The 27,739-nt window shown below is 51.7% G+C and overlaps 1 protein-coding gene across 3 annotated transcripts in view; it reads left to right on the top strand.

Moving 5' to 3' along the window:
* Positions 1–27,739, top strand: part of AP2A2 (adaptor related protein complex 2 subunit alpha 2) — a 62,758-nt gene that overhangs the window by 11,309 nt on the left and 23,710 nt on the right. For all 3 annotated transcript variants that reach the window (XM_059932355.1, XM_059932354.1, XM_059932352.1), the window contains exons 2-5: positions 14,504–14,572; positions 22,790–22,932; positions 24,323–24,516; positions 27,523–27,652. In XM_059932355.1, the coding sequence (XP_059788338.1) occupies positions 14,504–14,572; positions 22,790–22,932; positions 24,323–24,516; positions 27,523–27,652 (536 nt within the window). The remainder of the gene's footprint in view (positions 1–14,503; positions 14,573–22,789; positions 22,933–24,322; positions 24,517–27,522; positions 27,653–27,739) is intronic.

The following is a 27,739-nucleotide window of genomic DNA, read 5'->3' as shown; positions in this document are numbered from 1 at the left end:
CAGCAAAGTGATTCAGTTATACGTATATATTCTTTTTCATATTCTTCTCCATCATAGGTTATTACAAGATATTGAATATAGTTCCCTGTGCTATACAGTAGGACCTTGTTGTTTATCTATTTTGTATACAGTAGTTTGTATCTGCTAATCCCAGACTCCTAATTTATCCCCCCTCTTCCTGCCCTTCCCCTTTGGTAATTGTAAGTCTGTTCTCTATGTCTGTGAGTCTTTTTTTTTTGTAAATAAGTTCATTTGTATCATATTTTAGATTCCACATATAAGTGATACCATGTGATATTTGTCTTTGTCTGACTTACTTCACTTAGTATGATCATCTCTTAGTCGGTCCATGTTGTTGCACATGGCATTATTTCACTCTTTTTCATGGCTGAGTAGTATTCCATTGTATATATGTACCATATGTATACCCATTCCTCTGTCGATGGACACTTAGGTTATTTCCATGTCTTGGCTATTGTAAACAGAGCTGCTATGAACATTGGGGTGCATGTGTCTTTTTTTTTTTTTTTTTAAATATAAATTTATTTATTTATTTATTTTTGACTGTGTTGGGTCTTCATTGCTGCGCGCGGGCTTTCTCTAGTTGCGGCGAGCAGGGGCTACTCTTCACTGCAGTGCGTGGGCTTCTCACTGCGGTGGCTTCTCGTTGCAGAGCACAGGCTCTAGGCTCACGGGCTTCAGTAGTTGTGGCACATGTGCTTAGTAGTTGTGGCTCGTGGGCTCTAGGGCACAGGCTCAGTAGTTGTGGTGCACGCACTTAGTTGCTCCACAGCATGTGGGATCTTCCCCGACCAGGGCTCGAACCCGTGTCCCCTGCATTGGCAGGCGGATTCTTAACCACTGTGCCACTGGGGAAGCCCTGCATGTGTCTTTTTGAATTAGAGTTTTCTCTGGGTGTATGCCCAGGAGTGCGATTGCTGGGTCATGTGATAGCTGTTCTCCATAGTGGCTGCACCAATTTACATTCCCATCAGCAGTGGAAGAGGGTTCCCTTTGCTCCACATTTTTTTTTTTTGGCCCCACGTGCGGCACGTGGGATCTTAATTCCTCTACCGGGGGACCAGGGATTGAACCTGTGCTCCCTGCATTGGAAGTGTGGAGTCTTAACCACCGGACTGCCAGGGAAGTCCCCCTTTTCTCCACATTTTGAGGGCTTTCTCTCTCTCTCTCTCTTTTTTTTTTTAATTGAAGTATAGTTGATTTACAATGTTGTGTTAGTTTCAGGTGTACAGTAAAGTGATTTAGTTATACATACATATATATCTATTTTTTAGAAGATTCTTTTTCCTTATAGGTTATTACAAAATATTGAGTATAGTTCCCTGTGCTATACAGTAGGTCCTTGTTGGTTATCTATTTTATATATAGTAGTGTGTATATGTTAATCCCAAACGCCTCATTTATCCCTCCCTGCCCCCCTGAGGGCTTTATTATTGTCTGAGTGCTCCTCTTTTGGTGGCATCTGGTTCTTAAAGCTGTGTTTTCTTTTATTTATGTAAGAATATTGATTGTTTTGGAGTTTCCTTCTCTCCGTAGCCTCTTTACTCTGCATTCTTTTCCTGTAGGTTTGTTTTGGTCTCTGGCTCGTGCTGTGAGACCGTCCTGGGCGCCTGGTGGTCAGTGTCTGTCCACTCACGTGGACCAGTGTCAGCCAGCACGGGTAGGGCTTTGGGGGAGGCCTCACTGTGTGGTGACGGGCGAGGGCTCCCGGTTTCACGGAGGGAAGCTGCGTGGCAGCCGTGTTCTCCAGAAGACGTTCCGGGCTCCGCTCCGGCTCGGTGGGGAGAGTGAGTGTGGGGAGTCCGGCGGCCGTCGTTCTGGGTGTGGGCGTCTCGCCATTCAGGGAGTCCATCGCTCACTCGTGTTTTCCAAGTGTGGAGCTTCACCCCAGCACGCGGTGGCGTCACCAGGCCTAGAGCTCCTGTGTCCCTGCTTTTCCAGAGGGCGGGCCTGTTGCCCTCTGCTGGGATTAGGGCTAGAGGTGGCCTGGCTCTGGGGTCCGCTGGAGGGGCCTGCGGCTCCTTACGTAGACTTCCAGGCCACTTCCTGATAGCCGCCTCCTGAGGCACCTGGCGTCAGGTTCTGTGACGGACAAGGTTTGCTTTTTTTTTTTTTTTTTTTTTTTATAAATATATTTATTTATTTATTTTAGCTGTGTTGGGTCTTCATTTCTGTGCGAGGGCTTTCTCTAGTTGCGGCAAGCGGGGGTCACTCTTCATTGCGGTGCGCGGGCCTCTCACTATTGCGGCCTCTCCTGTTGCGGAGCACAGGCTCCAGACGCGCAGGCTCAGTAGTTGTGGCGCACGGGCTTAGTTGCTCCGTGGCATGTGGGATCTTCCCGGACCAGGGCTCGAACCTGTGTCCCCTGCATTGGCAGGCAGATTCTCAACCACTGCGCCACCAGGGAAGCCCCAAGGTTTGCTTTTTACTGGTTCCCCCTCTTGCGGGCGGCTGGGTCCCAGTCTGCTCTGTCAGGCTGAGTCAGTGAAGCACTTGGCCATCCTTCCAGTGTCCAGAGCTGTTGTGGCGACTGCTCTTGCGCTCCTGTCATACAGTTTTCTCCTTTTAAATAAGTTTTTGACTAATTTTATATGTTACACACACACACACACACACACACACACACACACACACACACACCCACCAACCATGCAGACCTTCATAACCTTTGGATTTATACTTTGGATTAACCACTCCTTGAGGGAAGGTCTTGGGAGAGAATAATTTGACTTTCTGCACTTTTTACCTTCTATACTTCCTAAGTGGAGCAATAATACCTTTTATTATTAAATTAATTTGGGTGGGTGGTTCTCACTATGCAGCTCGTTTGGCACGAGTTTCTAAGCAGAACTTTAAAGAGAACATGTGACTCTGTGGCACTTACTTCTTACCTGAGGAAGGCAAGCAGGGTGGGCCTTGTTCTCCGCTAACAGAACACCGCAGCCTGTACTTCTGCACACCTACTTCTTATGGTTCAGTTTATAGGACTCTGAGACCCAGAAATCAAAGCAGGGGAGATAGGCATCTCATAGGATTTTGTTTCATAGACATGGTCTGTGTTAATGAGGCAGTTTCTTGCCGGTGGTGGAATATAGTAAATGGAAATTTGTTTTTGTGGTGAAGTCAGTGGATTCTATTATGGGTAATGATGAGTCAATCCAGGAGAGTTTGGATACTTAACTTTTCCAAAGAGTTACTTTAAACCCTGAAGTGAAACTTTTAAAAATAGAAATATTTTTAGAATATACTTCATCATGGTGGAGGATGGAAGGGAGACTCCCTTAGGTAGGGTGTTCATAAAGGGCCTCTCTGAGGACGCAGCATGTGAGCTGGGTCCTGAGGGGAGAAGGGCCTGGGGTAGTCTAGGGCTAGTTCTGCTTCAGGACCTGAAAGCCAAGTGCAGCTGGAGCATCCTGAGTGAGAGGGAGAGGAGCAGAAAGGAGCCAGATTGCTGGGCCTTGGAGGCCCTTCCCTGACGGGAAATCTGAGTTCCTCTTAGGTGTCCTGTAGGAGGCGGCTGAAGAGAATCAGGTGAGTGACAGGTCTACCTGTATGTGAAGATCACCCTGGCTTCTGTGAGGAAATAGATTGGAGGAGGCCGGAGTGGAAGGTGGAAGTTGTTACAGTCCACACAAGAGACGTTGGTGGCAGTGGAGGTGGTGAGAATAGAGTCTTTTTCTGGAGGAAAAATGGACAAGACTCCCTGATAGGATGGATGTGAGGGAGAGGGAGGGCCTCGAGAGAGTTTTCTGTTGGAGATGAAAACGTCACCCGCATTGGTGGCAATTCTGGTGCTCAGTAAATATTAGTTGTTTCCTAGCTCAACTGCTTAAAAGCTCTTGGGGCAGTTTTTAGCACAAGTACTCAGATGTCTGCTGCTGTCATTGAGCACACACTCTACACTGGGTGTGCATTCCTCACCAGATATCTGTTGAGCACCTATTAAATGCCAGGGGCTATAGTGGTGAATAAAACACACAGAACTGCCTACTCCTATGGAGCTTACATTCTGGTGGATGGAGATAGAAAATAAAAAGAAAATCGTATCATATGTTAGAAGACAATAAGTACAAGAGAGAAAAATTAAGGCGAGAAGGTGATGGGGAACATGGGGCTGTGGGTTTTCAACTTCAAATAGGCTGACCAGGATTGGTCTTGCTTTAAAGGTAACAGCTGAGCAAAAGACTTGAAGGCACTGGGTCATGTAGAAATTGGGGTGGGGTACATCTTAGACAGAGGGAACAGCAGGTACAAAGGCCTTCACTGGGGGGGAGAGATAACCAGTGTATGGAGGAAATAGTAGGAGGCCGTGTGTCTGCAATAGGGAGCCAAGAAGGAGGTTAGGTAGAAGGTTAGGTCGGGGGTATTGGAGGTGGGGAGACAGGGGTCATAGGGCCTGTGTAGAGCATTGTAAAGGTCGTGGCTGTTTTCTTCTCACATGCTAAACACTGAAGATAATGAGACATGATCTCTCTCCTCAGAGTAGCTCAAGCCCTTGTATCGCAGAGTGGTACGTGTGTGAGATGAATAGTGAAAGTGAGGGATGGTCAACTCAGCAGGATGGGCTGCAGATGGTCAGGAGAGGGTGGTCAGGCATCGTGACGTGGGGTAATGCCTGGCCTTGGTCAGGTCTTGCTGAGCTGACAGGGTGTAGGGGGGTGGTCCATGAAAGGGGGGAGCACCATGCGTCACACTGCAGAGCGGCGTGAATGGCAGCGGGACACACTCAAGGAGTTGTGGGTGGTTTCTGGAATGAGTAGTGCCTGGTGGGTCGGGGGATGTGGCAGGAGAACAAGGTGGGAGGAGCAGGCCATAACCAGATCATGGGGAACTTCCTCTGTGGGACGTGGACCATTGATATATCTTAAACAGGAGAGTGACACTATACAATTTATTTTTTATTAGTAGAATAATAATTTTGAATGTGAAGGATGGATTTTAGACTAGGTTTAAAGGCAGGAAAGCCAGTTAGGAGAAGATTGATTGCTCTGGTCTAGAGGAGATGGCAAGGGTCTGAATCAAGGCAGTAGGAGTGGAAAGGTAGGGGTGGATTTTGGAGATACAGAAATCAGAATTGACAGGGGGGCGAATGGTAAAGTACTCTTTACTCATAGTGGCTTTGACTGTATAGCAGAAACGCCATTTAGTAAGAATGGTGGAGTGAGGACCTCTGTAAATCTACTCCTCCAGAAAAGCAGTGAAAACACTGGTAAAAATGGTCAAAATAAACTTTGATGGAACTCTGGAAATGAACCAAAGGTTGACATAATCTCAGGAAGATTTATTCAAGAAAAACTGCTGAACCTCCAACCTGACCTACTGTCATTCTCCTCTCCCATGATCTGTGGTAGCATTGAAAGCCGTCAGCCTTACAGCCATGGTAACTGTGAAAACCAGCAGCCTTGCAGCCATTGGAAGGGACAGATGAGATTTGGAGCCCCTCAAAAGTCCTCTTCTCAGAGTGTTGTTACTCTGACTGTCCTTGCAGCTTTCTGGAAAAGCCCCATTTGCAGAGCTGTCATTATTTGATCTCACTCACTGAGAAGAGCCCTACCCTTAGTGTCTTTGTGGCAAACGATCAGTGGCAGTTAATATCACAGTTGGGGGCAAACAAGAGCCTGGCCAAGATCTTAGAAGAAAGATACGAAGAATGACATGCTATTAGGGGGCTTTGAAAAGCTCTGATAGATTCCTGTGGATCTCGAAGGCTGCACAGAGGCAGGACTGTGCATATGCCTAGGAAAGACTTGAGAGGGCCATAGTCTCTCACCTCTCTCTAATCTTGAGTCCCTCCACAAATAAGAAGTGAAGGCAAAGGCAGAGTTATAGCTGCCTGAGTATCGAAGGTGTGCCTCAGTACTCGCACAGTTTCTTGGCAGTGTCTGGGACACTTATTAGTTCAACACATTTAAAGAAATTCCTGACCAATCATTAACTGACCACTAAGCTAACTGAGCAAAGACTTATAGTAACTGTAAACTATAGGGAATTGTAGACTTTACAGAACTAGTTGAGGAAAGTCACTAAACAAATAACTATAGCAACAACAGTCCCTGGGAAAGAGGAGAGTCTGAATTCCAGGGTTGCCACAGTGTATTACCTGAAATACTAGTTTTCAATAAGAACTTATGAGATGCACAAAGAAACAGGAAAATATGGTCTATACACAGGAAAAAAGTAGTCAATAGAAACTATCCTTGAAAGGGTCCAGATGTTGGACTTAGTAATACTAGGCAAGGACTTTAAATTGGCTACTATAAATATGTTCTAAGAACTAAAAGATAAAAGAAACTATGTCTAAATAATTAATGTATGAGAATATCTTACCAAGTAGAAGCTATCAATAAAAAGGTAGAAATTATTTTAAAAAAACCACCAAATAGAAATTCTGGAGTTGAAAATACAATAACTATGAAAAATAAAATAACTATGAAAAAATGAAAAATTCACTAGAGGGGCTCAACAGTAGATTTGAACTGATAGAAGAAAGAAATCAGTGAATTTGGGAATAGGTTTGTTAATATAATTAAATTAAGATCTCTGTTAAGGTAAGTTCAGATCCAATCTGAGGAACAGAAAGTAAAAAGAATGAAGAAAAATGAACAGAGCCTCGGAGACCTGTGGAACACCATCAAGTGTACTGACGCACCCATAACTGGAGTCCCATAAAGAAAGAAGTAGGAGAAAGACGCAGAAAGAATATTTGAAGACATAGACTCCCCAAATTTGGTGACAAACATTAATCTACATATCCAAGATGACCTCCAAATAGGATACACTCAAGGAGATCAATACTTAGACACATCATAGTCAAACTGTTGAAAGAAAGAGGAAAAAAAATTTTTTTTTTGGGCACGCCGCGCGGCTTGCAGGATCTTAGTTCCCTGACCAGGGATTGAACCCAGGCCACGGCAGTGAAGGCACCAAGTCCTAACCACTGGACTGCCAGGGAATTCCCTAAAATTAAGTTTGTATCAAGCTAGATTGTTTTAAGTTAAGTGTTGATTATAATCCCCAGGCAATTACTAGGAAAGTAACTAAAAAAAAAAAGTAAAAGAAACAAGTGAATTGAAATGGTGCACTGAAAAATTCTTCTTAATGCAAAAGAAGACAATGATGGAAGAATGCAGGAACATGACAGAAGACATATAGAAAACAGCAAAATGGCAGATGTAAGCCCTATCTTATCAGAAACTATCTTAAATGTAAACGGATTAAACCCTCAAATTAAAAGGCAGGATTGGCAGAATGGGTTAAAAAAAACATGATCCGACTAAATGCTTTCTTCGAAAGACACTATAGATTAAAAGATACAAACAAAAGATACTAGTGAAAGGAAGAAAAATGATGTGCCTTGCAAATAGTAACCAGAAGAGAGGTGGAGCAACTATACTAATATCAGACAAAATAGACTTTAAGACAAAAATTGTTGTTAGAGTCATAGAACAACATTTTACTGTGGTAAAGCGTCAGCCCCTCAAGAAGATATATCCATTCTTTTTTTTTCTTTTTTTTTTTTGGCCGAGCCTCAAGGCTTGCAGGATCTTAGTTTCCTGACCAGGGATTGAATCCGGGCCCATGACAGTGAAAGCGCCGAGTCCTAACCACTGGACCACCAGGGAATTCCCAATTCTAAACATATTCATACCTAATAACAGAGCTCAAAATGCATGAAGCAAAATACATGAAGAGGGGCTTCCCTGGTGGTGCAGTGGTTAAGAATCCACCTGCCAATGCAGGGGACTCAGGTTTGAACCCTGGTCCAGGAAGATCCCACATGCTGCGGAGCAACTAAGCCTGTGCGTCACTACTGAGCCTGCACTCTAGAGCCCACGAGCTGCAACTGCTGAGCCCGCGTGCCGCAACTACTGAAGCCCGCGTGCCTAGAGCCCATGCTCCACAAGAAGAGTAGCCACCACACCGAAATGAAGAGTAGCCCCCGCTCTCTGCAACTAGAGAAAGCCCATGCTCAGCAACGAAGACCCAACGCAGCCAAAAATAAATAAATAAATAAAATAAATTTTAAAAAATACATGAAGAATTGAAGGGAGAAATAGACACTTCAACAATAATAATTGGAGACTTCAATACCCTGCTTTCAGTAAGAGATACAAGTAGACAAAATCAGCAATGAATAGAAGACTTGAACAACACTAAGTCAGCTAGACCTAACAGACATCTATAGACTGCTCCACCCAACAAGTGCAGAATATACACGTTTTTCTCAAGTGCATATGGAACATTCTTCAGAATAGACTGTATGTTAAGCCATAAAAAAAAAGCCTCAGTAAATTTAAAAAGATTGAAATCATATGAAGTGTGTTTGCCAACCACAATGGAATGAAATTAGAAATCAGTAACAGGAGGAAATTTGGGAAATTCACAAATATGTGGAAATCAAACACCCTCCTAAATAACCAGTGGGTCAAAGAAAAAAACACAAGGGAGATTAAAAAAATAAGTGAAAATAAAATCACAACACACCAGGGGCTTCCCTGGCGGTCCAGTGGTTAGGACTCCGCGCTTTCACTGCTAAGGGCCCGGGTTCGATCCCTGGTCAGGGAACTAAGATCCCTGCAAGCTGTGTGGTGCAGCCCAAAAAAAAAAAAAAAAAAACCAAACAACCCACAATGACATACCACTTCACACACACTAACTAGGATGGCTAGAATAAAAGTGATGGACAATAGCAAGTGGAGAAATTGGAACCCTTGCTCTTTTATAGTGGTGATGTAAAATGGTGCTGCCTTTTGGGAAAACATCTTGTCAGTTCCTCACAGTGTTAAACACAGAATTGTCATATGACCCAGCAATTCTGCTCCTAGGTGTCCACTCGAGAGAAATGAAAATGTACGTTCACACAGAAACTTGTACACGAATGTTCATAGCAACATTATTCCTAATAGCCAAAAAGTGGTAACAAGCCCCAAATTCATCAAGTGATGAACAGATAACAAAATATGGTATATTCATATAATGTGGTATTATTCAACAGAGAAAAGGGATGAGGTACTGATTCATGCTACCTTGAAAACGCTATACTTGAAAACAATCATTGGGATTTCCCTGGTGGTCCAGTGGTTAAGACTCCGAGCTCCCAATGCAGGGGCCCGGGCTTGATCCCTGGTCAGGGAACTAGATCCCACATGCTGCAACTGAAGATCCTGCATGCCACAACTAAAGATCCCACACACGGCAATGAAGATCCCGAATGCCGCAACTAAGACCCTGCGCGGCCAAATAAATAAATAAATATTAAAAAAAAAAACAACAACAATCACGCTATCTTTTGTAAGTGGTGAAAGAAGCCAATCACAAAAGAACATATAAAGATTGTATTTATATGAAATGTTTAGAGGAGGTAAGTCTATGGAGATGGAAAGGAGATTAGGGGCTGAGGAGGGAGGGGTTGGTGAATGACTGCTGTTGGGTGTGGTGTTTCTTCTGGGGGAGATGAAAATTTTCCAGAATTAGATAGTGGTGATGGATGCAGAACTCTGAATATACTCAAAGTCATTGAGTTACGTGATTTAAATGAGTGAATTGTTTGATACGTGAATTGTATCACACTAAAGCTGTTAAAATAAGATATACCTGTTAACATTTGTCAGGGTCAAACGTGGTTTTATCTTCTGTGGCATAGCAGCTTTTAATCTTCTTTGCAGTCTTTTGTTCCAGTCTGCTGTTGTTGAGGCTTTCTGTTCGGAGACCCATCCTTCCTGTGCACAAGTAAAGAGAAAACAGAGAGAATAGTCCCGATGATGTGCATGACAGCCTCCCGTGCAGGCTGCTCTGTGTGTGCTTTTTGATGGTCGTCTGTGCGGCCCTCATCACAGCACTCTGTGGTGCCTCATGTGAAGAAGGAGAACTGAGGCTCAGCGAGGTTAGGTTGCTGGCCTGGGGACACGGAGGGGCATTCCAGGGCAGGCTTGCTTCCAGAGTTTGCTCTGCTTCCTGCTGTGCTGACCGCCTTCGGTATCATTTTAACAGTGATACCGTCCTTCAAAAATAGGCTTTTGTTTGCTCAGTTTTGGGCTTTGGGCTTACTCAGTGAAATCATTTTATATAGAGACTAAACTTTATTTCGACCAAATTTTACTGTAAATTTCAGACTTCCTGCCGCGCGATTTTGGCGGTTTGGTGTGTTAGTTATAATAAGCTGTGATAGGCCCCTGTGCCCTTTGTCTGGAATCAGGCTGTTCCCAGAACACTAGCCCTGTCAGTTGATGAGCTCAGCTTGCAGGCCAGAAGAAATCGTCAACCAGCATGTTATTCCGGAAGAATGACCAGGGGCGGTCATTCTAGAAATCCAAGGGCTTTTTTCAAAGCTTGTCCCCCTAGAGTGCGTTCTTTGCTATTTACTGGACCAAATTGTAGCTTGTTTTCGGTCAGTGGTTGTGGGACAGTCTAGGTTACTCATTAGCTACCAGAGCGCCGACATCCACTGTGGGAATTGCCTGTTAGAAGCTTGGTATTTTCTGTGGCCGACAGACCTGCCGCGTTTTAGGTGGAGACAGCACAGGGTGGCAGAGACCAGAGCCTCTTCACTGTGGAACAGAGGTCAAGCTACAGGCATGGCGAGGCTTGTCACCATGTCCCAGCTACTCTGGCTGATGCCTTTACCCTGTTAGAATGGGCTTCAGAAGTCAGGGTAGGGCAGTGACCTCTCCCGTTCTCCCAGAGCTGATTCTTCATCTAGAAAGATCGGATTTATTGCTAGATCTGCTGCCAGCAGTGTGGGGTGGCTGGGCTTCTGTCGGGAGGGAAGTGCAGCTTGAGTGAGCACGAACTGGGGGTGGGGAAGACCCCCAGGGCCCCAGCGCTTGCGTTTCTCCCAGGTGTCCTCACCACCTGGAGGAGGATGGCAGTTCGGTAAATTTCGGGCATAAGTCTGATTTGAACGTGTTGATCTGTGTGCGGTGTCAGCCCCCCATGGCCATACTCGACTTTCTTTAAAGCCTCACCTTGGACGGGAGTGTGGCAACCGGAGCAATTCCCAAGGGTGTTCCCAGGGCTGCCGCTCAGGCACAGCCTCGCCCCGTCGGGTGGAAGCAGCCCCACCAGCCAGCAGGGGCCAGCGTTTGTGGGCTTGTGTCCTTGGCCCCCGAGGTCCTGTCTCCCCTGTGTGGTGAGGGCACTCAGGCATAGTCCAGTCGGTGGACCAGGTGTCTAGCCCACACCCGAGCCCGCGCCAGGCTGAGGTCTGAGGAAAGCTGAGTTTCTTCCTTGTATCAGCTGCTTTTTTTCCCAGATGTTCAAAAGATTTTTTTTTTTTAAATTATTTTATTTATTTATTTATGGCTGCGTTGGGTCTTCGTTTCTGTGCGAGGGCTTTCTCTAGTTGCGGCGAGCGGGGGCCACTCCTCATCGCGGTGCGCGGGCCTCTCACTGTCGCGGCCTCTCTTGTTGCGGAGCACAGGCTCCAGACGCGCAGGCTCAGTAATTGTGGCTCACGGGCCCAGTTGCTCCGCGGCATGTGGGATCTTCCCAGACCAGGGCTCGAACCCGTGTCCCCTGCATTGGCAGGCAGATGCTTAACCACTGAGCCACCAGGGAAGCCCTCCTTCTGTTTCTTATTCCTCTTTTTTTTTTTTTGGATGCACCACGCAACCTGTGGGATCTTAGTTCTCCGACCAGGGATTGAACCTGGGCCCTTAGTAGTGAGAGCGCAGGGTCCTAACCACTGGACCACCAGGGAAGTCCCTCTTATTCTGCATTTTTGAAATGATTTTTTAAATTTCTAATTTACCTGATTTCTCTTACCTAACATCTGAGTTTTTCTATGGAGTTTTAAGTGTCTTCCCTGTTTTTCTTACTGTTCTCCAGCTTGTTTGGAGATGGAGGCCCCAGTGTTGCTCTGGTCTGTGTGCTGTCTGTCTGCTGGGTGTTGCTTTGCTCTTCCGCCTCTTGCTTGCCGTCTGTGTGTGGAGTGTAACTTGCTTGTTTCACGTGGAGTTCGTCCTCTGGGCTGTGGCAGGGGTGGGGGGCAAGGTCCAAGGTGGCTTTCCTGCCGCACAGACTCCCTCCTCCACCGTCTTCACCAGGCGGTGCTTCCGGGCTCTCCTGGGCCCTGTCCACCGGCCTCTGTGGCCCTCCCTGTCCCTTGTCACTGTGCCAGCCCCCGGTGCTCACGCTTCGCCCCGTGTAGTCCCCCGGATCTGTCTGGGGCTCTCCCTTCTACCTCCCCTTGCCCAGATGTATTGCTGTGAGGTCTTGTGGCTTTTAGTGGTTTCCCTTTTGAGGGAACTGTGCTCAGAGATGCGGAGTCATTTCCCCTTGGTTGCAGAGTGAATCAGAGTCTGCTTTTGTCCTCGGACCCCTGTGCCTCTCCTCTGGGGGAGCCTGACCTCCCCTGATTGAAACAGATGTGTGTGTGTTTGCTGTAAATGGGCTGATTTTAAAAAAGCTTTGGTTGGAAAGCCCTAGCTTCTTGCCCAGCCCTGGTCTTGTTGCACAGAGGGAGTGCAGCTTATGCATTGGCTTCTGTTTCTCCTGCTGGTTACCCCTAAACTCCAAACTACATGCTTTTGGTTTTATTTTGTGATTTACCAGTCTCGGGTAATAGCTATAGATCCCTGTAGTTTGTTTAGCATGATGCCCCCTATCCAGTGCCTCCTAATCTTTTTATGATTTCTGCTCTGGATGGGACCCGTCTTGACGCTGCACAACACAAGTTCCTGCCACGCAGGGGTCTCTGTTTCCCTTGGGCTTGGGCGGGTAGAGCAGAGTGCGAGTACCGGAGAGCAGCACAGACACACAGGTTCCTGCACCCTTGTAAGAAGCACACGCGCACACAAATGTGCACACGCAGGCACGCACACTTGCACACACACGTGGGCCCTCCTGTGCGCCGTGCTCCGTCCACACTCAAGCCAGGCTGTGGGCAGGAGGCGCCCATGACCTTGTTTTCGTGGCCCTTTCAGTCAGGTCAGAAAAGCCTACTTCAGCAAAGGTGTTACTTTTTCAGGAAAACTTAAGAAAAAATTTGCCCTTAACCCGCCGCCCCAGGGCATCAGGCCCGCTGCTGTACACGGTGCCCCCTTGGGTTCTCGGGGCGCCTCTTCCAGATGAGGAAGTGGGCACAGCTGGGAGCTGTCTCCCCGCAGGGCACTCAGGGCTGAGAAGGAGGGTCAGGGTCCCCTCCTGGCTGCCCCCCTGGTTCCCCAGAGCCGCCTGCCGGGCTTGTTTTGTTAAAGATCTGCAGCCCCCCCCTCCCCCCCACTTGGAACGGCAGCTCCCGAGGGCAGGATGTGTTGTTTTAACCTAAGTCCTGGCACCTTGAACAGCACCTGGGGGGTAGCCTGCCTCTGTGCCCTGTCTGGGCCAGGGGCTTTCTAGGGTAGGAGTGGCTCAAAGGAGGGTTCCGTTACACTTGGGCAGATGTTAAACCCTGTTTATTAGCGAGTTAGTCGTGAAAGATAATGTGTTGTGGGAGTGCCCTGGGGAGTGGGAGGTTGCCTCACTGCGAGGTGAGATAAGCTCCAAGAGCGGCAGTGATGGAGGCTGGGCGGGTGGGCGGCGAGTCTGCAGGACTGCCTGGCGAGCCCAGCGTGTGGGCACCTGTGAGGCCCCAGCCTGGCAGTGCTCCAGTGCGGGCGGTTGCTGTGGCAGCCTTTCCTTCCCCTGGGAATAGAGTCACCGAGCCAGGGGCTAGCCTGGGGAGGGCCTTTAATAGTGAACTTCATTCCTGCTTTCCAGAAGCGATGGAAATTTACACAAGTGTGAACTTACAACTCACCTGCCCTGTGTGATGAACAGCTTCTTACATTTTTACAGTACTTGTTAAGATGTGTGGCCCTGGAAAAATGGTCTCTGCTCTCTAGGCCTGTTTCCACACCTAGTCAAGGTGGGCTGAAGCGGAACACACGTGCCGACACTTGTTGAAGGAAGGCCGAGTTAGCACTGGATGCAGGGCGTAGGGGAAGTGTGACTGTCATGTATTTGTTTAATGTACCTTCCATCCTTTTTTAATGTATTGGATGATTCCCAAACTTCATTGAATATTATAAAAGTGAACCTATCAGATTTTGTAGATTGGTGAATTTCATAAAGAAAAAATTCGAAGCCTACAGTAGTTAAACCTTTATACTTTTAAAAATTATCTGTGGCAGTAAAAGTCAATTTTAGGAGTAAACTAGTAGCTGATGACGATAGCTAGCACTGCTTTGAGAGTCTCCAGGTCCAGGACTGTGGCGAAAAGGCAGAGTTAAACGTGTGCTGTGGGGTGGCAACTCCCCTCTCCCCTGGGGGCTTCGTGGACTTGCCGGTCCTGGCGGGGAGGGGCCGCACCAGACTGGGTCACAGCCCGGCTTCTGCCTCACCCACCTCCTGCCTGGCTTCAGGTGGAGGCCGGTTGCTTCTTTCCTTGGGCTCCTAAGAGCCGTGATTCTGCATTTAATTCTGATGTGTCCATTTTGTCAGGGAGTGGGTGTTTGTTTAGAAATCAGTTAAAGCAAGATGCATTTGTGTTCTCTTTTTTTAGGCAAAAGTAAAGAAGCAGAAATAAAGAGAATAAACAAAGAGCTGGCAAACATTAGATCAAAGTTTAAAGGTAAGTGTTGAATCTTTGTCATGAAATGTTCTTTTGTCAAGTTTATAAAGTAGGGACTTCATCTCATCTTTATTTCTTTTTCGCTTCAAACCAAAGTGAAGGTGGCAGCACCGTTACTGCCCTGGCTTTGTTGGCGTTTCAAGTCAAGCCAGTGGTTAGTCTGGAGTCGTTCGATGGTTTGTGTAGAATTGATCAGACAGCGGGTCCCCTCCTGGGACCTGCCTTTTCCTGGAGCTGGAAGGACGCTTGTGTAGAGCGGCTGTCTCCCCCTGGCCCCGGACTCGGCTCCACAGGGTGCCGGAGCGCGTGAGCCAGTGGACCCGATGCGGGGTGTGTGTCTCGGGGGGGGAACTGCTCTGCGTAGGAGTCCTGCACGGTCACCTAAGCTCTTCCAACGTGGACGTGTCTTCCTCTGCGGCAGTGGGTAACGCACCATGTTGTCGAATCCGCTCAGGGAGACAGCCGCTCTGCGAGCCAGGATTTGGGGCGGGCGCCTCCCCTGAGCACCCTCACTTTGAGGAATTGTCAAGTGTAGATTTTCAGTCTTGGGACATGTTTATGAAAGACCGGTTAATCCCTTAAGCCTTAATTTTTCAGTTGAGTTTTACAGATTTGAGACCTCGTTCAAGTCTCTGAGCAGACGTTAGCCACTGGAGTGGCTGAAATTGCCCAGAAAGAATGAGTAGAGGAGGGGGCCAGGACCGAGCCCCAGGGAACGGGGGGCAGCAGAAGACAGGGTTTCTTGGGGTGGGAGCTTTTTCAGGGTTTGAGAATGGACGTCCTGTGTGATCAGATGATGCGAACACTCGTGGAATTTGAGTTGTTACTAACATATATCCCCTGCTGAGCCCTCGGAAGGTATTATGCTTTACTGTTAACCAGGCCCAAGGATCCGCTAAGAAGGTCTGTGAAACTCTGAAATTGTATGTGAAATGGTTTGGTTTTGTGTGTGTGTGTGTGTGTGTGTGTGTATGTGGGGGGGTGGTCTATAACTTTCATTGCTTAAAAAATTTTTTTAAATTTGGACTTAATTTTTTGTAGAGCAGTTTTAGGTTCCCAGCAAAATTGAGAGGAAGGTACAAAGATTTCTTGTACCCACCCCGTCCCCACACATGCACAGCCTCCCCATTATCTGCTTCCCTACCAGAGCGGTTCATTGGTCACAGTGATGAACCTACATGGGCACGTCATCGTCACCCCAAATCGATACTTCACGTTAGGGTCCCTTCGTGTTGTACGTTCTGTGGGTGTGCACAGATGTACGCCGACAGTGCCCAGCATTATAGTCTCACACAGAGCACTTTCACTGCCCTAGGATCCTCTTGGCTCTCCTTATTCACCTCTCCCTCCCTCGACCCCTGGCAACCACTAACCTCTTTACTGTCTTGGTAGTTTTGCCTTTTCCAGAATGTCATAGAGTTAGAAGCATATGGTGTATGGCCTTTTCCCGTTGCCTTCTTTAACTTAGTTATATACATTAAAGGTTCCTTCATGTCTTTTAGTGGCCGGACAGCTCATTTCTTTTTAGCTGGATAATATTCCACTGTCCAGTGTACCACAGTTTCTTTATCCATCCACCTATTGAAGGACGTCTTGGTTGTTTTCAAGTTTTGGCAATTATGAATAAAATTGCTAAAAACATCAGTGTGCAGGTTTTAGTGTGGACGTAAGTTTTCAGCTCCTTTGGGTAAATACCAAGGAGCATGATTGCTGGTCACATGGTGAGGGTATGTGTAATTTTGTAAGAAAAAGCCCAGCTGTCCCCCACAGTGGCTGCACCATTCGCGTCCCCACCAGCGCTGGACGAGAGTTCCTGTTGCTCCACGTCCTCGCTGCATTTGGTGTCGTCAGTGTCTGGATTTGAGCTGCTGCGATAGTGTGTAGAGGTGTCTCTACACACTATTTTATAATATGCATTTTATAATATTTTATAATATGCATTTTATCATATGCATTTTATAATATTTTATCATATGCATTCCCCTGATGACCTGTGATGTGGAGCATCCTCTCACGTGTTCATCTGCCGTCTGTGTATCTTCTCTGGTGAGGGGTCTGGAACGTCCACTGCTTCCTGAAAGGGGGCGTATAATGTGGTGGTGAGAGCTGGGCTGCCCTGACTACCCCCAGCTCGCACCTGCTCTGATAGCCAGTTACTAGCTGGGTTACCCTGTTGAGTGACTTAACCCCTCTGCGCCTCTTTTCCCAGCCGGTAAATGGTGTGCTGATGGCCTCAGGCTGGGTTCTCTGTGAAGCAGGCCCTGCGATGGGGTTGGAGGACGGAAGATTGACTAGAGAGTGACACCGCGGATTAGAAACAGAGGAAGCAGGTTGGCTGGAGGCAGGGGACGCCGCAGATAGAGGTGTTGGTCTGTCAGCGTTGTCACTAGCCCTCGAGGGAGCTTCGGAGTGCAGACTGCCTGGTAGAGGGTCTGGCACGGGCTGGGGACGTTGCTTGGCCGTGGCTCGTAAGCCGAGGAAGGCAGATCCTGACCCCGACAGAGCTGACCCACTCCTGGCACCTCCAGGCCTCCGCTGAAGGGGCGGGTGGTGTCCGCTGCTGCAACTGTGTGCGTGTGTGTGGAAACACGGGCGCATTCCTGGGGAGGAACACAGCGCCTAAGAGATGTTCACCATGTGGTTAGAAGAGGGTGAATCTTCAAACTGTCTTTAAATGTTTGGGGACAAACAAGACTTCTGTAGTTTCTTCTGCCCCCGAGCCTGTCTCAGCTGAGCCCTTCTGGGTAGGGAAGGAGGCTCGCTCTTCTCTGTTAACCAGTTGGCATTTATGGAGCGTGTCTGCCCCGAGTGGCAGCAGACAAGGGAAAACCTACTCCTTGTTCTCAGAAGTATGCGCTCTGGGGGCTGCACGTGCACTTCTCCGTCCGTGCTGTCCACCGGAAACGCAGGCACACGCTGAATTCTCAGTTTGCTGGTAGCCACATTAAAAAAGAGTAAGAAGCAGCAGATGAAGCTAAATTTAATATATTTTATTTAATCTAGTGTACCTAAAATATTATCATTGCAGCATGTAATGCGTAGAAAAGGTTATTGAGATATTTTACATGTTTTTCATGCCCGGTCTTTGGAACGTCCCGCATGGAACACATGCAGTTCAGACCAGTGCAGGCCAAGTACTCAGTAGCCCCATGCGGCTGAAGCTGCCACGTCGGCTAGCGCACACCTCAAGCAACTCTTCCACTGGAAGCGGCTTAAAAAGAGACACGGTATTAAAAAAATCTTGAAAGCATCGTAGGGCAAGAAGAGAAGAGAAGTCGTGGCCCACGGAAGCAAGCAGAGCACTCGTCTCTCTGTGCCGGGAGGGAGTTTGCTAACCCCAGGGGAGCAGCCCTGAAACAGAGCCTGGTTTGGGTGACCTTCAGTGTCTAGAGGGGCGGTTGTCCATCAGGGTGATTTTGCCCCCAGGGGACAAAGGCCATCGGGACTGGGGATGGGCGTGCTGCTGCCATCTAGTGGCTGGAGGCCAGGGAGGCCTCCGGACACCCCACTGCACACGGGACAGCCCCCCAGAACCAGCTGGCCTGAGGAGGCCCAGCGCTGAGGTTGAGTAGCTGGGGTCTAGGAGGGGAGTCATCCCAGAGCCCACAGTGTGAGGCCTTCTTCCATTTTAAACTGAGGCCCTAAAGGCGGTGCCCTTAGGGCAGAAGAGACCCGGGAGCGAGCCCGTCCTGCCCCAGACCTGCAGCGGGACTTCGCACGCAGTGCTCTGGAGGAAGAGGTTACCATCACAGGCTGAGTGATTCCTACAGGTAGCTTCTCAAGGATGTTGTCCAGCACCCAGTCACGGACAGTCAGGCACGCAAAGAGTCAAGGCTGCACAGCAGGAACCGCAGAGACGGCAGGAACAGCATCACAGGGGCCTCCGAGGCCGGGTTCCGGTTACAGGGAAGAACTAGGTTTACTGTGGTTAAAGAAATAAAGGACGAACTGGAAAAGTTCAGTGGGAAGCTTGGGAAGTATGAAAAGTGACATAGCACATTTTGAAATAAGACCAAATGGAAATTCTAGAACTGAAAGATGCAGAACTAAAATGAAGAACTCGGGTGGCTATAACCACAGGCGTGTTCTGAAAGATGGGTCAGGAAACAGCCCGTCCTGAATGCAAAGCAGCAGAGCGGGTGAGAGACACAGGCGTGTGGTCCAAAGGCCTGCAGGGTTAAGTGACCTCCTGGGAGGAAAGGGGGGCTGGTGTGACAGAACTTTCCAGAATTCATGAACTGCACTAAACCTCAGATTCAATAAACACAGTTACAATAAATAAATAAGATGAAATCTACACCTAGACACGCTATTGTGAAAATGCAGAAACCCAAGACGGGAAATCTTTGAAGTTGCCAGAGGGGGAAGAGATGGGCCGTCTTCACAGGGGCCTCGTGGAAGCCGACTTGTCACAGGGGCGAGGGGCAGCGGAGCGGAGGATGGTCCCAAAGTGCTGGACAGTAGCAGCTGGCTAACAATGTCCTTTAAGAATGAGGCCAAAAAAGACCTTTGCCAGACAGAAAAGGAGAGTTTCCCATCAGAAGGCCTTTGCTGAAGGAGAGTCTAAAGGATGTGCTTCGGACCAGAGACAAATGGTCCCGGACGCAGACAGAGGAAAGGTGAAGTGGGCGTGCAGGTGAGTGCACAGGCTGCAGGTGGCCGTGGCATCTGGTGGAGTCCTTGACGGCAGACACACAAAGGTGGTGACGCTGGGGCAGGGCCCGGGGCCTCAGGGCAGCGCCCGTGTGAAAGCCTTGCCCTTGACAGAGCCGGGCCATGCCCTCACGTGCGCTGTCGACCGCTGAGGGAGGACGTGGCGTCACCTTCTAGCCTAAGCTCGTCTCCCTGGGCAGGCCCAGAGCCCCTTGTGGGTGGGGCGCCCACCCTGCCCTGCTCTGCACACCGCCAGCCCGGCCGGCCTGCTTGTGGAAGCCGCCGAGTGGGAGGTCATTAGGGCTGTAGTGGGCCTGCCCTCAACCTTGGAACCTCTAGAAAACAGCTGTTGTGTTGTCCTGCCCAGAGGTGGGAGAATGTCTTCTGGCTGGTGGCCTTCGGAGGTTTACCAGGTAACAGACGCTCACTTGCTCATTCACTGCTGGGCGCTCACTCAGTCCCAGGTGCCAGGGGTAGAAAGATGAATAAAAAGCGTTTCCGTAAAGAATGTATGTTTTTACAGGTATAGAAAGACTTGGAAAAGCCACCCCATTTTATCGAGGGAATGCGAACGTATACGTATGGGGGGGCGCTGTTCCCTTCCCCGCCTGGCGGCCGTCACCTGGCTTCACCGCTTGCCGTCATTTTGCCCATGTTCTTTTTTTTTTTTAAATAAATTTATTATTTTATTTATTTATTTTTGGCTGTGTTGCGTCTTTGTTGCTGTGCACAGGCTTTCTCTAGTTGTGGCGAGTGGGGGCCACTCTTTGCCGCAGTGCGCGGGCTTCTCGTTGCGGTGGCTTCTCTTCTTGCAGAGCACGGGCTCTAGGTGTGTGGGCTTCAGTAGTTGTGGCGCGTGGGCTCAGTAGTTGTGGTTCGCGGGCTCTAGAGCGCAGGCTTGGTAGTTGTGGCGCGCGGGCCCAGCTGCTTTGCGGCATGTGGGATCCTCCCGGACCAGGGCTCGAACCCATGTCTCCTGCATTGGCAGGCGGATTCTTAACCACTGCGCCACCAGGGAAGCCCCTTGCCCGTGTTCTTTCATCTTTTGCTCTTCTTTTTTTCCTGGGATATTTTGACAGAGTAATTTTTTAAAAATTGGTTTTCTGATATACAATTTGCTCACAATAAAGTTCACTTGTTTTAAGCGTGCGCTTTGAATTTTGGCAAAAATGCATGTGTTCGTGCACCCACCCCCACAGACAAAACAGAGAACATTCCCACCCCCATAATGTTCCCTCGTGTCCCTTTGCACCTAACCCCCTCCCTAGCCCCCAGCAGCCCCTGATCTGCTTTCTGTCACCGCACTTCTGCTCTTCCTAGAAATTTCTCATGAAAGGAATCGGGCAGCGGGAGGCCTCTGGTGTCTGCTTGCTGTGACTTGTGTTTGCGTTTGGGGTTTGCCCACGTCGTGGTGGGTTGCCCCACGGTGTGCTGGCTCGCCAGGGTCGGCGTCTGGGTTTGTTCCTGTGCTGACGGCTAGGCGTGGAGCTGCCGTGGGTCCTGGTGTGCGGGACTTGTGTGAACGCCTCGTGTCATTCCCATTGGGAAGGGACCTGGGGATGGAGTGGCCGGGCCACGTGGAAGGTGGATGTTTAACCTTTTAAGAACCTGCCACACGTTTTCCAGAGTGGCTGCATCATTCTGTGCCCCCGCCAGCCGTGTGTGAGTTCCCAGTCCCTCCACATTCTTACCAGCACGTGGTATGGTTAATCTTTTAAATCTTGGTGTTTCTAGTGGGTGTGCAGTGACACCTTACTGTGGTTTTAATTTGCATTTCCCTTTTTTAACGACTGAATTCAGTTAAGCGCTATGGAGAATGAAGAAGACACCCAGGTCTGTGGGGATGCCGGGGAGGGAAGGGTTAATACCCTGGTGCCAGCAGTTCTGAAGCATCTCACAGCCCACGGGGTGCTTCAACTGAGCTCCGGAAAACGACAGGGGCGCCCTCCTTGTCCATCCTCGGCATCTTAGTCTTTTTACTTCTTTGAACATAAGAAGATACTCATTGAGGGTTAGGGTCAGGGTTGAACGCCAGTCTCAGTGAGAGAAAGGGTGAAAAAGGATCACAGTTAAAAGTCCTCCAGAAGGATTTGGTCACCAGGGCTCAGATGCGTTTCCCTAGAGACACTGGCTCTTATCCCGTGTCACGGCAGCACCGGGGCCGAGACCCTTGACTGTTCTTGCCTGCGCTGTGGCCCTCACCTTCCTGTGCGCTTGGCCTTCAAGTGCGTGCATCTGTAAGTCTCCCAGCGTTGGGCAGGGCTGTGGGAGGGACCCTGGGTCCAGGTCCTGAAGCAGCAGAGAAAGAGCCCCTTGGGCCTCCAGGCCGCATCCAGCACACAGTCTGGCCAGCCGTTCCCTGGGCTCTGAGTGGCAGGGACCACTCTCCAGGGGGTGAGAGGAGGGGGCGGCACTTTTGGCTTGTTTGTCAAAGGAGGCTTCCAGAGGTGATGGAACTCAGGCTGGTTCTTGAGGGGTGGCCGGGTGGGTAGGAGATGGGGGGCTGCTGCTTGCCGTGGGCTGCGTGTCCTGCGTCTGCAGATGCTCTCCCACGGAGACGGGGACGGGTCCCAGCCAGGAAGTGACAGAGCTGGGCTCCTCGAGTGCAGCAGGCAGATGAGCGAGTGGGGGTGGGGGTGGGAGCCAGACCTGGTCTGACGTTATGTTGTTTGGTCATTAAACCATATGCCAGTTTGCTGCTGGGAAGGAGGGAGGGTTTCTCAGAGCTCCCCAGTGTAAGGTGTCCAGCTGGCTGGCTGACTCGTGATCCACTGTCAACCCGGGAAATCTTGGTGGGGGGTCTTTCTTCTAGGCAGCGCTTTGAGGTCGGCCAGCGCTTGTCCCTGGAGCACGAGCGACCTGACCCCTTACCATGAGGAGCTTTGCTCTCCTTGTCGTCCTGGTTCCCGTGTCCGGCCCTTGATGGCGTGGCGGTGGCGTCACTGTGATGCCTAGCTCGGAAGACGGCCAGACTCTCTGGCTGTCATCTTTGTAGTCTGCTAAGGAACGTCTTACACTTCTCGGGGGAAATAAGAACCTCTGGTATTTAAAATGGCAGTGTTTAGTGGTCCTTTTTAAAATGGCATCTTATATTCTGCCAGCGACACGTCATGAAGCCGCCTTGCTGTGGTCTCCTGTGAGAGGCGTAGTCGTGCTGTGATTAGGGTGAAGACACAGAAGCCCTTCTGGTCCTTTTGTGTGCGACTTTTAGGGTGGGTGATTTGTTCTAAAACGGGGTGTAATGAAAGATTATTTAGAATGTGTTCACCTGCCTGCCTAAATTAGTAAACGTGTTTAAAAGGTTAAGCTGCTGGTTAAGACAGGGTGGCCCTGGCAAGGTTGTGGCGGGTGGGAGTGAGGCCCCGGGGCCGTCCTGGGAAGGCCGCGCTCCGGCTGCCAGGCAGGGGTTCTGGCTTCTGTTTTGTCAGGGAAGCCAGACATTAGGATTCCGACGTGCAGCACCTGGCTTAGCAACACCGTGCACGCACGACGCTGGCCTCCTGGAGGCCGGCCCCGCATGTCCCGCTGTCTTGTTTCTGCCCTGCCCCCGCCTCCTTTCCACAGGCGACAAGGCCCTGGACGGCTACAGCAAGAAGAAGTATGTGTGCAAGCTGCTCTTCATCTTCCTCCTGGGCCACGACATTGACTTTGGGCACATGGAGGCCGTGAACCTGCTCAGCTCCAACAGATACACCGAGAAGCAGATCGTGAGTGCGCGGGGGCGGGGGGGTTTCTTCTCATCAGGTGGCCGTTCAGTGTCTTGCTCTTTCTCCGCACCTTCCGTCTAGTCTGGGGATTTCCCGTGGGTTTAGGCGGGAGCTGCACCAAACCCCCGTTTGACGCGAGGGGTGCCGTTTCCCATGGGTCCGCCTTAGAGGGCAGAGAAGAGCGTTTCCTTCCCCTCAGCGCCTTGCTGATGCGTGTCCCAGATGAGTTCACCCAGTGGCCCCTCCGGCCACTGCCTGTTTCTGAACCAGGCCCCACACCCACATGGTTTGAGAGCCAAGGGCAGGTGGGGGTCCTCGCCTTGCTCCCAGCTGGCCGGGTGCCTGGGCCCTGCCCACCCCAGGCTTTGTAATTGTAGCCCTGCATTCTCTTGGAGTAACGTTATTTGTATGTTTTCTTGAGTGTTACAAAGTAACATTTTCCTCTTGTCCAAAAATTTAAGTTACAGAAAGTGAAAAAATACCCTAAATGCCCCAGGAGTTCTGTTAAGTATTGGTATTTACTCAACAGGAATTTATCGAGTGTCTGCCGGACCCAGCAGTGTGCTGGGGGTCCCTGGGGACATATGCCCATAAGCAGGTGTGGACCCTGCTCTGTTCCAGGGGGGAGACGGCATCAGACAGCCCCGTACACAGAGAATAGAGCTGTGGGCAGTGCCCAGTGAAAGAGGCGTGTAGAACCCTCCGGACCCTGAGAGGCGGGTGGCTAATAGGGAGTGCTTCCGGGGGGCCGTCCTGAGCTGAGACTGAGGCCAAGGGGTGCACCGGGGGCCAGGGCAGACAGAGCAGCAGCACCCAGTCAAGGCGCATACGCGGAAGGGTGGAGCGGCTGGAACCCAGAGAAGGAGGCGAGCCCCTCCTGAGACCGACAGGGGCTGAGAGGTCAGCGTGCCCCTGCGTGGGGAGGGCGTGGACAGTGGGGGTGACAAGGGGCTGGAATTTGGCCTGGTGGTAAGCGGAAGCTGGGGCCCAGAGACGGAGTGGAGAGAGGGGAGAACGGCAGTCAGCCGGGTTGCTGGAAATCACCATAGTGTCCCTGTTCCAGCTGAGGCAGGCCTTTCCGTCCTGGTCAGGCCGTGGTGAGCACAGGTCCCCGTGGATGAGTGAGTGGGATGGGGAGCACCAAGGTGTCTGATGCCGGTGGGGACAGTGCCTCTTAGGTTCGTCCCACAGAATCGTTCGCGGCGGAATCCGGGGGCAGAGCTGGCACGTTCAGCGGAAGGCAGCTGGGTCCTCCGTGGCCTGCCGGCGGCAGCGCCCCAAGCAGACTGAGACGGTGCTGGGGCTCGCTGAGGGCCGAGCACGTCTGCCTGGAGTGTGGGGCGCGCGGGCCGTCGCAAGTGCTGTGCTCTCTCGCCCCTCTGGAACCCAGGGCTACCTGTTCATCTCGGTGCTGGTGAACTCCAACTCGGAGCTGATCCGCCTGATCAACAACGCCGTCAAGAACGACCTGGGCAGCCGCAACCCCACCTTCACGGGCCTGGCCCTGCACTGCATCGCCAACGTGGGCAGCCGGGAGATGGCCGAGGCGTTCGCGGGGGAGATCCCTAAAATCCTCGTAGCCGGGTATGTGTCCGGTGCCCTGTTGAGAGTGTGGCCACCTCTCATGTTAAGTAGATCAACTGCGTGACTGCTGAAGGATTTACGGAGTGCGCTAACCTCCCCGTCTCACGTCTTACGTGGTGGGGAGATGGGGAGGCCAGGTGGACCTTCCGTCCAGGCAGAGGGAGCGCGGCCGTCCTGCGGGCACGGGGCCCCTTCTCGCCCTTTCCCAGAAGCGTTCGCGCACCCCAATCCTGAGACTTCCCAGCACCCCGCACCCCCATCCTCTCCAGTCTGGAGGGAGGCTGAGTCGGGCTGAGCAGGCAGGTCTGGAAGAGTTTCCAACAGTGCTGTGCCGGGCTGGGCTCTGCCCTGCCCCTCGTCCTGTTCCAGGACGCTCTGCGCCTTGGGAGGGTGAGCCAGAGCCCACATCCGGGCGGCACGCCTGGCTGGATAGGGGTCCCAGCCCAGGGGGCGCGTCCGGACTCAGGGGACTGGCTTCTCTGGGACGACCCGCGAGCACATGGAGCGGGGCTCGGCACCTCCCAGTGCCTCTGGCCACGGGGACGCGGGAACGACCCGCGGGCAGCGCCGTGGAGAGGCCGGGGGGTGTCGGGAAGCACGCCCACACCTCGCCAGAGCACGTGGTGTAGACGTGGGGTTCTCAGTGAGTGCTGTTGCCCCAGCACGTTTGGTTGTCACCACAACGGGTGTCTTCCTGGCATCTCACGGGTGGAGGCCAGGCATGCAGCTACACCCCCTACGGTGCACAGAGAATGGTCAGCCCGAGGTGGCAGCTGTGCCAGGCTGAGCACCTTGGCCGTGAGCAAGAAGCAGTGCGGTGGCAGGGTGGCCACAGGCCCGAGGAGTGTCGGCTGTGTGGCTGCAGGCCTGGAGGAGCCAGGCTGGAAGAGAGGCCGCGGGACTGCCTGACGGAAAAAGCGTTCCCGGACGTGAGAGTTCAGAGGTGGTGGACCCCCAGTAGCACGAGCACAGGAGAGGCGTGGCAGAGCTGAGCAAGCACATGGAGAACCAAGGCGACACCGTTACATGCCTGTGAACCGCAAGACGCAGAGAACACAGCGGGTGCCCCGAGAATCAAGTCACCGAGGTGGGAGAAAGACGCGGTGTGATCAGAGTGGGCCTGAGGGGCAGGCCGGGCTGGAGGTTGGAGGCGGTCAGGAGGTGGCTGTGTCCGGACCCCCTCCTTCAGCCCTGCGCCCACCCGAGCCCCGCCCCCGCCCCCGCCCGGGGCACAGTTAATCTGGCTGCGTGTTGCCGGTCTCTGCTTTCAGAAGCAAGCTCCCTGGGCTCGGTAAATACATACCTGTTGGATGAGTGAAATGTAAAATAGAGGTAATCTCTGCAAGTGTTCAGATAATTCCAGAACACTTCCCTGAAGTAAAGGGTGGATTGCACTGCGGGTTGAACGGACACAGAAGGGTGCGTGCTGAGACACAGCCTGGAGGGGCCGAACCCAAGGTGGGGAAGAGAGCCTGCAGCAGGAAGATCGCGACGGGTGTGCAGGGAGCCGGCCTCGTTCTCTCAGCGTCAGCATCACAGGCAGCCGCTCTTCCCCCCAGAAGCTCAGGTTGTGTGGACCTGCAAGCCCTCCTTGAAAAAAACGACCAACGCTTGAAATCCAGCGACCCAATAGACTCAAAGTGGAGTTGTGGGGACGGAGGTGCCCGGGCGTGGAGCTGCAAGGCTGAGGGCGGCGGGGCAGAGCTGGGAGGTCGGGGAGGGAGGGACGATGGGGCGCCCTCCAGGCCGGGACTGAGCTCTGGGCCCCGACTGGAGACAGAGTTGAAGCTCAGGGGGCAGCGGTCTCCTTGCCTCGCACCGTCCTCCGGTGTTCCCACCAGGAGAGGCTGTACGGGCAGGGTGGGCCGCCAGCTGGTAGGCCCCGTGGTAGAAACCTGCCGGCTTCTTTCAGCCGATGTGTGTGGGCGCAGACGGCAGACGCCCAGGAGGCCGCGAGGCCTGGAGGTTGCCGCTGCCCGCTGCTCCTGGTGCACGCGGCGCGGGGCCAGAGAGAGGGACACGCGTCTCCCCCTGCTCCCCAGAGGGTTTACATCCGAGAGAGAGGTTTTTACTGAAGGAATTTTTCTTTGGCATGGAATGGGGGGCAGTTTAGGGGTTTGTCATATCCGTTGGGAGTTATTTAGGAACAAAAAAGCTAAAAGGAGGTAAATGGTAATGACAGCCCCCAGACCCGGCTCTTCCCTCCACGGAACAGGAACCCCACTGCTTCTGTCAGCACTTGGGGGCGTGGACAGGTTCTCCTCAGGCGTAGTTTGACGGCCTCGTCCGGAGCGCTCCTCGGTGGGCCTGCTGCTCGCCTGGCTGCGTGGCAGCGCTGGGCGGGGGCTCGGGAGGGGGAGGAGGGGGAGGGGGGGAGGGGAAACAGCGTTGGGGCCGCCTCTGTCCTCGGTCAGCACGAAAACCAGGGCAGGAAACCTTCCAGACGCCCCTCGCCCGGCGTAGCTGCAGTTGTTCCCGGGCCTTCCCGTGTGCTCCCGCGCCCGCCCGGCGTGTAGCGGAGGAGATCTCTAGGTGGACACGCAGCTCCATGGCCGTGCAAGGCTCTCTGATACTCTCCCCTTTGGACTGTGTGTTATTAAGTGAGCTTAAAAAATACTGTAATTCAGTTAATCAGTCCTTGGAACGTTAGCTGTCAGCCTGCGTAGCTGAGGTCGTGCACGGCACTTGGGGATCGCTGCTTCGGCGAGGGGCAGGTTAACGGTGGCAGGACCCCTTCCCGTCCACCGTGTTCGGGGCGACGTCCGTGGAGGCGGCCCCTCGAGCGGACGGCTGTCTGTCACTGTGCAGGCGTGGTCCCCACCGAGACCCAGCGCGGGAGGTGGGCCTGAGCTTGTTGCGTGGAGAGCTTGAAGCGGCCTTGCCCTGAGTGTCCCTGCAGCCCCCGCACGGGTGCGCCTCTGCTCCCGTGGTGACTCTGGCGGTTGTCCGTGGGCTCTGGGCCGGGCCGCCGGCTGGGCACAGGAGTGACTGCTGTCTGCCTTGCAGAGACGCCATGGACAGCGTGAAGCAGAGCGCCGCCCTGTGCCTGCTGCGCTTGTACAGGACGTCCCCCGACCTCGTCCCCATGGGCGACTGGACGTCCCGCGTGGTGCACCTCCTCAACGACCAGCATTTGGTAGGTGCCCCTGGGCCAGGCTGCCGCCCCTCCCGTGGAGCAGCCTCTTTCGGGCCAGCGCCGTGCGAGCAGCTGCGTGTGACTCCG

Source organism: Balaenoptera ricei, chromosome 8, assembly GCF_028023285.1.
Source record: "Balaenoptera ricei isolate mBalRic1 chromosome 8, mBalRic1.hap2, whole genome shotgun sequence".
In the NCBI taxonomy this organism is placed as follows: domain Eukaryota; kingdom Metazoa; phylum Chordata; class Mammalia; order Artiodactyla; family Balaenopteridae; genus Balaenoptera; species Balaenoptera ricei.
This window is presented reverse-complemented; position numbering and strand designations above follow the sequence as displayed.